Source organism: Clupea harengus, chromosome 19 (assembly GCF_900700415.2).
Source record: "Clupea harengus chromosome 19, Ch_v2.0.2, whole genome shotgun sequence".
Classification (NCBI taxonomy): Eukaryota; Metazoa; Chordata; class Actinopteri; order Clupeiformes; family Clupeidae; genus Clupea; species Clupea harengus.
This window is the reverse complement of record NC_045170.1, coordinates 1,262,677-1,272,877: the sequence shown is the minus strand read 5'-3', so window position 1 is coordinate 1,272,877 and position 10,201 is coordinate 1,262,677. Positions and strand designations below refer to the sequence as shown.

At 51.1% G+C, this 10,201-nt stretch overlaps 2 protein-coding genes across 2 annotated transcripts in view; one reads left to right on the top strand and one right to left on the bottom strand.

The window, feature by feature from the left end:
* The first annotated feature begins 3,184 nt into the window (after positions 1–3,184).
* On the top strand, positions 3,185–6,806 carry sync (syncoilin, intermediate filament protein). Its single transcript, XM_012839963.2, has 4 exons — positions 3,185–3,625; positions 3,833–4,246; positions 4,734–4,858; positions 6,574–6,806. The coding sequence occupies exons 1-4, from the start codon at positions 3,185–3,187 to the stop codon at positions 6,662–6,664; spliced, it is 1,071 nt and encodes a 356-aa protein (XP_012695417.2). The 3' UTR covers positions 6,665–6,806.
* Positions 6,807–8,573: 1,767 nt separating this feature from the next.
* Positions 8,574–10,201, bottom strand: part of rbbp4 (retinoblastoma binding protein 4) — an 11,083-nt gene continuing 9,455 nt past the window's right edge. Inside the window, exons 11-12 of the mRNA XM_031586006.2 lie at positions 10,108–10,201; positions 8,574–9,647 (exon numbers count right to left, since the gene is read on the bottom strand). The exon at positions 10,108–10,201 is cut by the window's right edge and continues 17 nt beyond it. Of these exons, the coding sequence (XP_031441866.1) occupies positions 9,585–9,647; positions 10,108–10,201 (157 nt within the window). The 3' untranslated portion in view covers positions 8,574–9,584. The remainder of the gene's footprint in view (positions 9,648–10,107) is intronic.

Sequence of the window (10,201 nt, the reverse complement as noted above, 5' to 3'; positions counted from 1 at the left end):
GTTCTGTGGCATGTGTGGGTGTGTTCCGTGCAGTTATGTGGTGTGTGTGTGTGTGTGCATGTGTGTGTGTGTATGTTTTGATCAGTACTGCGGCATGACCAGTTGTTTGTTTAGGGGGGTAATTAGGGGGGTAAAGATTGGGCCTGTGTGTGTGTGTGTGTGTGTGTGTGTGTGTGTGTGTGTGAGTTCTGAGGGGTTCTGTAGCATGTGTGGGTGTGTTCCGTGCAGTTATGTGGTGTGCGTGTGCGTGTATGTTAGGGTGATTGGGCCTGTGTGTGTGTGTGTGTGTGTGTGTGTGTGTGTGTGTGTGTGTGTGTGTGTGTGTGTGTGTGTGTGTGTTAGGGTGATTGGGCCTGTAGGAATGTGCCCTCTGAGCTGCCCTCCTTGCCCAACCCTAACCCTGCCCTCCATGCCCAGGCTTGGGGCAGTTCCGTTGCCATGGGGGCAGTTCCGTTGCCATGGGGGCAGTTCCGTTGCCATGGGGGCAGTTCTGCTGCAGCTGGCCTCTGGGCTGTGCTGCTGGGGTAACATCACACGTCACACACAGCGTCACGTCACACACAGTGATACGTCACACACAGCGTCACGTCACACACAGAGACCCAGCACAGCAGAGAGAGAGAAGCACAGGAGATGTAGAATCCTCCTTTGAGATGGGTGGGCTAGGGTTAGGAATGTGCTCTGTGTGTGTGTGTGTGTGTGTGTGTGTGCGTGTGTGTGGGTGGGTGTGTGTGTGTGTGTACTTTGTATGCAAGTGTACTTTGTTTTGTATTTGGCATATTGGGTTGTGGTCATGATCTGGTTGTGTTTGTGTTTGTGGTCATGATCTGGTTGTGTTTGTGTTTGTGTTTGTGGTCATGTTGTGTTTGTGTTGTGTTTGTGTTTGTGGTCATGTTGTGTTTGTGGTCATGTTTGTGTTTGTGGTCATGTTGTGTTTGTGGTCATGTTGTGTTTGTGTTTGTGTTTGTGGTCATGTTGTGTTTGTGTTTGTGTTGTGGTCATGTTGTGTTTGTGTGTGTGGTCATGTTGTGTTTGTGTTTGTGGTCATGTTGTGTTTGTGTTTGTGTTTGTGTTTGTGGTCATGTTGTGTTTGTGTTTGTGTTTGTGGTCATGTTTGTGTTTGTGGTCATGTTTGTGTTTGTGGTCATGTTGTGTTTGTGGTCATGTTTGTGTTTGTGTTCATGTTGTGTTTGTGTTTGTGTTATTGTTCTGTTTGTGGTTGCATAGTGCTGTGTTTGTCTGGATGGGAAGGGTTAGTCAGGTGACATCTTGCTATTTGCATTTGCCATGAAGTGTTTGAATGTGACAACATGTTTCATGTGTGTGTGTGTGTGAACATATTTGTGTGTGTGTGTGAACATATTTGTGTGTGGGCCTGTTTACATTTGTGGATGTTTGTGTATACAATACATGTAACTGTCATCTGCAAGCACCTGTTCAGAAGCATCCCCACAGTGTGTGTGTGTGTGTGTGTGTGTGTGTGTGTGTGTGTGTGTGTGTGTGTGTGTGTGTGTGTGTGTTAGCAGCTGTTTGTGGATGATGAACAGCATGTCCCTGAGGCTCCTGGTTTTCCCCCTCCAGCAAAGCCCTGGTCTGACAGGGTCCAACAGGTTCAGCTCAGAGCAGTTAATAAGCCACACACACACTCACACACACATTTAAATTATTTATTTGAATCCACCAATCATATTCTGTACATTTCTCAGAGGTTGAATACAGCTCAGTGACTCATGGGTACAAGAAACATCTCCTACGCCAAACAACAAGACTACCTATAGCAGCTGATACAGAGCAGAACTTTGCTAGTTGTTTTGATTGTCTCTTACTAAGTCCTGCCAGTCGTAGCCCACTGACCGAAAGCTTATGGACATGCCCCAGGCTTCCAAATATCAATACTACCATCTTACATGTATAGCCTTTATAACTACCCCTCATAACTACCCTTCCACCTGTACAATGCTGGTCTGCCTTCTATCTACACCCCAACCCTAACTACACACACACACCCAGACCCTTACTACACCCACACACATACCCACCCACACCCTATCTACACCCAGACCCCACCCACACCCACACACACACACACACACACACACACCCCCACCCTATCTACACCCAGACCCCTGTGTTTGATTCCAGAGTCACAGTGAGTTCCTGGAGTTCCAGCAGCCTCAGTGACCCACATACAGAAAGGCAGGTGTGTGTGTGTGTGTGTGTGTGTGTGTGTGTGTTAGGGCAGGGCAGCCTGTTCCTGCCTCTTAAACTAGATTACAATCACACCACACTCCCCTTTAAGACCATTACACATAGCAGGAGGCAGCCGAACCCAGACTCTCCACACACACACACACACACACACACACACACACACACACACACACACACACACACACACACACACACACACACACACAGGGAGACTGGCGGCGGCTGAGTCTGTGTCACTCTCTGACTTCACAGGAAATAAAAGATGGAGGAACAGGAGACAGACTTCTTCTTCGACCCGTCCTGTGACCAGCTGACAGCGGAGGCCCTGCAGTTTGAGCCGCTCTTCATCCACGAGGAGGAGGAGGGGGATGAGGAGCGCTTCGAGGAGGAGCACTTCGAGGAGCAGCGGGGGGATGAGGAGGAGCGCGGGGAGGAGGAGGAGCGCTTCGAGGAGCAGCGGGGGGATGAGGAGGAGCGGGGGGATGAGGAGGAGCGTGGGGATGAGGAGGAGCGCGGGGAGGAAGAGTGCTTCGAGGACTGCGTGGAGGACCTCCAGACGGCTCTGGGCTTCTCCCAGAGGTGCCGGTCGGCCATGGAGGAGGAGTTCAGCGGCCTGATGGCCCAGATGATGGCGGAGATCGAGGAGTACGACAGCCTGCTGCACAGCGCCTCCATGGGGGGCTCCTCACTCATCCTGCCAGGCGTCGAATTAACACCACAGGGGGATCAGCAGCTCCACACTGCGGGAGGGAGGAGGAGAGCTGGAGGAGGGAGGAGCCCTGGAGGAGGGGCACTGGTACTGCAGGGGGAGAGGAGTGCTGAAGACACAAGGCTGCAGCTCACAGGTCAGGGAGACGCCCTGCTGCCCCTTCACATGTGGGAGGAGCAGGAGCAGCAGGAGCAGCAGGAGGAACAGGAGCAGGAGGAGGAGGAGGGGCACACTAACACTGGGGAGGTCTGTCCTGCCGCCAACATGACTGCGTTGGAGCGGAGTCCCGAGGCGGCGACCGAGACGACTGCGGAGGAGAGGCTTGCGTTGGAGCGGAGGTTCGAGGCGGCGACCGAGACGACTGCGGAGGTGGAGGCGGTGCGTCTGGACCTGGACCTGGGTGCGCTGGGCGCCCTGTTTGAGGAGTGCATCGAGGAGGTGGGCCGTCTGGAGCGTCGGCGGGACGCGCTGGTGTCGGAGCTCCTGGAAGCGGAGCGGCCGCTGGCGGAGGGGGTGCAGGCGCTGCGGGCCGAGCTGGGCCACGCCCACAAACAGCTGCAGCACTGCGACCTGCAGAAGGAGGACCTGAGGGAGAGCATGCGCCTGCTCAAGAGGCAGCTGTTCGCCGTGGCCAAGGCCTGCGCTCAGAGCCAGATGGAGCTGTCGTCACGGAAACACGACGTGCAGCAGCTGGGCACTCTACAGGTGAGGAGAGAACTGTCTGTGTCTGCGTCTGCGTCTGCGTCTGCGTGTGTGTGACTGTGTGTGCGTGTGACTGTGTGTGCGTGTGACTGTGTGTGTGTGTGTGTGTGTGTGTGTGTGTGCGCGTGACTGTGTGTGCGCGTGTGTGTGTGTGTGTGCTCTTCCCCTAATTACTGCCTGTTGTCACGAGCGCTGCGGTTTGTGTCGCAGGAGGAGCTGCAGGTGCAGTTCCAGACGCTGACAGAGGAGGCAGCGCAGCTACGCTCACAGCACCAGAGTCGGCTGCAGAGTCTGCAGGAGCAGGAGGAGGAGGTGCAGGAGACCCCCGCCCCCGCCGACCTCCTCTCCCCCGGCCGCCGCGCCTCCTGCGACCTGCAGCAGTACCTGCAGGGGGCGCTGTGTGCGCTGGAGGAGTGGTACGAGCCGCGCCTGGTGGCCCTGCTCAAGAGGAGGGAGGGCGGGCAGGAGGCCCTGCGGAGGGCCAAGGAGGAGGCGCAGGAGCTCAGGGGCCGGCTGGGGCCCCTCCGGGAGGAACACCAGAGACTGCTGCTGCAGAGGGCCTGCCTGGAGGAGAAGCACACGCTCATGGACCACCACAGGAGGGAGAGCCTGGACCACTACAAGGTGTGTGTGTGTGTGTGTGTGTGTGTGTGTGTGTGTTAATCACTACTCTTCTCTCAGGGCACTGTGGATCATCTGGAGGAGAGCTGGTGTGTGTGTGTGTGTGTGTGTGTGTGTGTGTGGGTGTGTGTGTGAGTGTGTGTGTGTGTGTGTGTGTGTGTGTGTGTGTCTGTGTGTGTGTGTGTTAATCACTGCTCCTCTCTCAGGGCACTGTGGATCATCTGGAGGAGAGCTGGTGTGTGTGTGTGTGTGTGTGTGTGTGTGTGTGTGTGTGTGTGTCAGTTGGTGTGTGTGTGTGTGTGTGTATTAATCACTGCTACTCTCTCAGGGCACTGTGGATCATCTGGAGGAGAGCTGGTGTGTGTGTGTGTGTGTGTGTGTGTGTGTGTGTGTGTGTGTGTGTGTGTGTGTGTGTGTGTGTGTGTGTGTTAGTTGGTGTGTGTGTGTGTGTGTGTGTGTGTGTGTGTATTAATCACTGCTACTCTCTCAGGGCACTGTGGATCATCTGGAGGAGAGCAGTCGTCAGCTGAGGACGGAGCTGCAGGTTCAGCGCAGGAAGACCAAAGAAATGGAGGCTCTGAAGAACAGCCTCATGGAACAGCTCTGCCTCTACAGGTGAGAACTCCTGGGTACCTGTCCTTATAGGTGAGGGTTAGGATGTGTAGAAATATGACCTGCCCTTAAAGGTTAGGGAACACTGGCGTAGAAACACTAGCTGTCCTTATAGGTGAGGGAACTCCTGTGTAGAAATACAATCTGACTTTACAGGTGAGGGGAACCATATAGAAATATCACTTGGCTCTACAGGTGAGGGTTAGGCTCCTGTGTAGAAGTATGACCTGCCCTTAAAGGTTAGGAAACACCGGCGTAGAAACACTAGGTGCCTCTACAGCAAGGGCAGATACCTCGGTGGAGTAACAAGTAATATGCTATACCTATGTAGAGTAGCAAGTAATATGCTATACCTATGTAGAGTAACAAGTAATATGCTATACCTATGTAGAGTAATTAAGCAATAAGGTACGAGAGGCAGTACTGTATCGTCAATAATGTACTGTTCGCGTCGGGCCGGCAAACCCTTGCACAGTACATTATTGACGATAGAGTACTGCCTCGAGTACCTTATTGCTTTTATAATACGGTTGCCAGCAACATTATAAATAGTAACTAAATAGTAGGCTGCCTTTCAGCACAAAATAGTTGTAATAGCCACCAAACGTTGTGTATCGCATTTCAGTAGCCTAGACTCTCGAGAAAATAGTCCCCGAATGTGTGGCTGTTGCTATGCAACAGACAAACGGCATTGGGAACAACACGTTTGTTAGCCTATACTCTCCTGAGCAAGCTAAAGTGGTAATAGCTAGCGAGCTGTTTACGGTCACAACCCACAGAAAGTTCAAAATGCCCGGGATATGTTGTGCTGATGGATGCGACAACAGTCGCCAGAGAAAACCTAGATATACAATCGTGAATAATTGCTGTGTCTTATTCGAGCTAAACTCCCCTGAGCAAGCTAGAGTGCTAATAACTAGCGAGCTGTTTAGCCCTTTGGGATTTGGCTACAACTCGTTAGCCCATATTGGCACTCTTGCTTGCTCAGGAACGGTTAGCTTTTAAGATCCAGGATACATGTCCTGTGATCTCATACATATTGTGTTTGTCTCCAAATGCCATATCTTGGTGTCGTTCACCCATCCTGCAACTGCATATGGAAAGGCATCTCTACTCCTGAAATCTCCGGTTGATGGGGATGGATTATGTACAAGATAAATGTATATGTCGGGAAAAGAAAGTTGGGGCAGATGCTTTGCAAAAACACAGAGGAATTGCTAATCGCTAACGGCTAGTAGCATGCTAACCTTTGATAGGTGGCTAATACACCTCACAAATCCTCTTAGACGTATTTTTCAGTTACAATAATGGGGTTTTTATATTGTACAGTGTCTTTTTCTCGGTAACTTTCTAAAAATCTAAGCAAAAAAAAGTAAAACTTAAAACTTTTAGGTACAAATACGATGATCTACGGAGATTTGGTCCGCCATTTTTTTCTAACTAAGGTAGTATATTTTGAGTGCGCACTGATATGGAACGCTCAGGTAAATGTAAACAGCTGTACAGTACATTATGGCTCAATACAGTACACCCCGTGACCTCCTTTCAACCAATCAGAATGCTTGATTTCATCTACCCGTATTATAAGTAATATACTATATCTACGTAGAGTAACAAGTAATATGCTATATCTTGTTTTTAAATGAAGTGTAAAAGTATTTCTCATTTCTCAAACCTGTTGCATCATGCTGTCTGTCTGTCTGTCTGTCTGTCTGCAGAGACCGAACAGAAGACCACGAGGAGGCGGAGCCCCAGGCCCTAGGAGACCATGGCAACCAGCAGCCTTCCATGGTGGAGGTGCAGAACTGAGGCTGTGGGGGTGGAGTCCTGAGGCTGAGGGGGAGGAGACATGAGGCTGTGGGGGCGGAGCCCTGAGGCTGTGGGGGGCGGAGACATGAGGATGTGGGGGCGGAGACCTGATGGGTGGGGGAGGAGTCCTGAGGCTGAGGGTGGGGAGGTGGAGATTCAGTGACGTATTAGTCAACACGGAACAGCTTCTGCTTGTATTTTATACCGTTAGGAAAAGCTGCATGAACCTCTACTGTAGCTGAAGTAGGTTCCCTTCTGTCCTAGGGGTGTGTGTGTAGGGGAGGTTCCCTTCTGTCCTAGGGGTGTGTGTGTAGGGGAGGTTCCCTTCTGTCCTAGGGGTGTGTGTGTAGGGGAGGTTCCCTTCTATCCTAGGGGTGTTTGTAGGGGAGGTTCCCTTCTGTCCTAGGGGTGTGTGTAGGGGAGGTTCCCTTCTATCCTAGGGGTGTTTGTAGGGGAGGTTCCCTTCTGTCTTACGGTGGGTGTCCACGGCACGCGTTATCGTGCTGCTCTCATTGGGATAGAATGGAAGCGATTTGCTGCATACTGAGGAAAAAATCGTCTTTGCTGCCTGCAGAAAGTTGGGCATTCTTTAACTTTATGCAAATGAGTGCGATTTGCTGCATGCTGAGAGCCAATCAGTTCGGCGTGTGTGTTATTTGGAAGCCAACGTAGCTCATAGGGGCGGGAGTAATTAAAAATATCGAAACAAGATGGCGGAGTTTCGGGACTCTGTTACTGGGAAATATTTTATATGAATAAAGGTTATCTACGCGACTTTTTATATGTCTAATCGACTCGGTTTGTTGTTTATATGCTACACGAATGCTGTGAGGTCAAACAGAATATTGTAGGTCTTGAATTGAAGCTCTCGACTATTACTGTTAGCTTGCCGCTAACACTTTAACCGAAAACCCATAGGAAACACATAGTCGCTAGCTAGCTAGCTGTTAAATAAGTTACATATAACGTTTTCGTGATTTAACTGGCTGATATATATGAATTAGATAGAATAAATTAACAAATTATGAATCAGCCCATGACTGACTGCCGCAACATCTATCATTATTTTTTGGGGAGTTCACAAGCTAATGTGCTACAATAGCGCAGCACTGCACCTGAACTTGCTACTTAAACTTTGTTACAGCCAGTGATTTTTCTGTCCACGCCCCCCAGGCGACTTTACGCCTAGCGATTTAACGCATGTAATTTGTGCCGTCGACACCCACCGTTAGGGGTGTGTGTGTACGGGAGGTTCCCTTCTGTCTGAGGGGTGTGTGTGTAGGGGAGGTTCCCTAGGGTTAGGGGTGTGTGTGTGTAGGGGAGGTTCCCTTCTGTCTGAGGGGTGTGTGTGTGTAGGGGTGGTTCCCTAGGGGTGTGTGTGTAGGGGAGGTTCCCTAGGGTTAGGGTCAGGGGGGAGGTTAGCGTAAGCAGAAGCTCAGAATGGAGACACCACTGACTGGCTCTTTAGAACCTTGAGTGGCTGCTATGTAGTACACTGAACATTCTAGAACACGCTGCTCATTCGCAGAGGATTCCAATAATAAAGCCTTGATACTCTGGACACTCTGTGACTGTGTGCTTTCATCAGCGAGCGAGGAGGAGGAGGAGGAGGAGGAGGAGGAGGAGGAGGAGGAGACGAAGAGGAGACGCAGGGCCATACATGGGCACGGCTCTGGAGAGTGTATAAACACAAGGAGGAGATGATGAAAGGCTACAGACCGGCTAAGTGCTCTTCAGTCCTCAGACGTCCCCTCACCTCCACTACACACACACACACACACACACACACACACACACACACACACACACACACACACACACCACCGCTGGGACACACACACACACACACACCCCCGTCCATCAAGTGGGTCACTTCTTCCAGGAAGTAAAATCAGCAGGCTTGACCAGATCTCAATGAAAACAATTTATTCATAATGTACAACTGACTTGACAGAGAGAAGAGATGAACACAGAAAAAAATGTCACAAGTGTATCACAATATTAATAAAAAGACGATAAACAAAACCACGGGGACAAATACTTAAAAAAAGAAGTAGAAAAGTCATTGCAGAGAGAGAGAGCGAGAGCGAGAGAGAGAGAGAGAGGGAGAGCAAGAGAGAGAGAGAGAGAGAGAGCGAGAGAGAGAGAGAGATGCTGGTGGTCTAAATGTGAAGATGAAGAGAGAGTACATCTGCCCTCCATGAGTCGCTAGCATTAGCATTAGCATCTGCCCATCTGTAACAGCTGGGGAGGTGCTAACCGCTAGCATTAGCATTAGCATCTGCCCATCTTTAACAGCTGGGGAGGTGCTAACCGCTAGCATTAGCATCTGCCCATATTAAACAGCTGAGGGAGGTGCTAGCCGCTAGCATTAGCATTAGCACCTGCCCATCTTAAACAGCTGGGGGAGATGCTAGCCGCTAGCATTAGCATCTGCCCATCTTTAACAGCTGGGGGAGGTGCTAGCCGCTAGCATTAGCATCTGCCCAGCTTTAACAGCTGAGGGAGGTGCTAGCCGCTAACATTAGCATCTGCCCATCCTTAACAGCTGGGGGAGGTGCTAGCCAACGCTAAGCTCAGACGTCAACAGCACACACAGAGGGCCAAGCACACTAACCAATCAGGGCACTACACACGACCTCCTCTGGTAATAGGGGGGGGGGCGGGGACAAACCAATCCGTTTAGAAAAATACTTTTTTTACACAGTACAAAACACCTGGGCTTTCTGAGGGGAGAAACACGCCGCAGTATTTAGTGAGCTTGAGTTTGACTTCTTTCTCTCAGGGTGGGGGTGGGGTCATGAGGGGGTGTGACCATGGGGTGGGGTTTGGCCATGAGGGGTGTGGCCATGGGATGGGGTGTGGTCATGAGGGGGTGATTGTGTTGGAGGGGGGGGGGCTAAAGGTTCTGGAACGTTCTTCAACCCTGGACCTCGGCGTCGGCGGCACCCTCTGGATCCTCGTCGTTGTAGATGTTCTCCGCCTGCAAGAGAAACAGGGTTCTGGTGAGGGGAAGGTTCTAGAGCGGTGTGTGTGTGTGTGTGTGTGTGTCTAGAGCGGGTCTTTAACAGGGTTCTGGTGAGGGGAAGGTTCTAGAGCGGTGTGTGTGTGTGTGTGTGTGTGTGTGTCTAGAGCGGGTCTTTAACAGGGTTCTGGTGAGGGGGGGTTCTAGAGCGGGTCTTTAACAGGGTTCTGGTGAGGGGGGGTTCTAGAGCGGTTCTCTAACAGGACGGGATACATCATGAACCCTAACAGAGTAAAGTGTGTGTGTGTGTGTGTGTGTGTGTGTGGCTGATATGGGTGTGGTTGAGTGGAACCATCAGAAGCTAACGTTAATAGTTGAGTGTGTGTGGTTTATATGGCTTAATGTAAATAGGTGTGTGTGTGTGTGTGTGTGTGTGTGTGTGTGTGTGTGTGTGTGTGTGTGTGTGTGTGGTCTTTACCATCTGCCAGACTTGCATGATGTTGTCCTCGGACACAGAGCAGATGACCCATGGCTCGTTGGGGTTCCAGGAGAAGTCCGAGATCTTGGCCGTG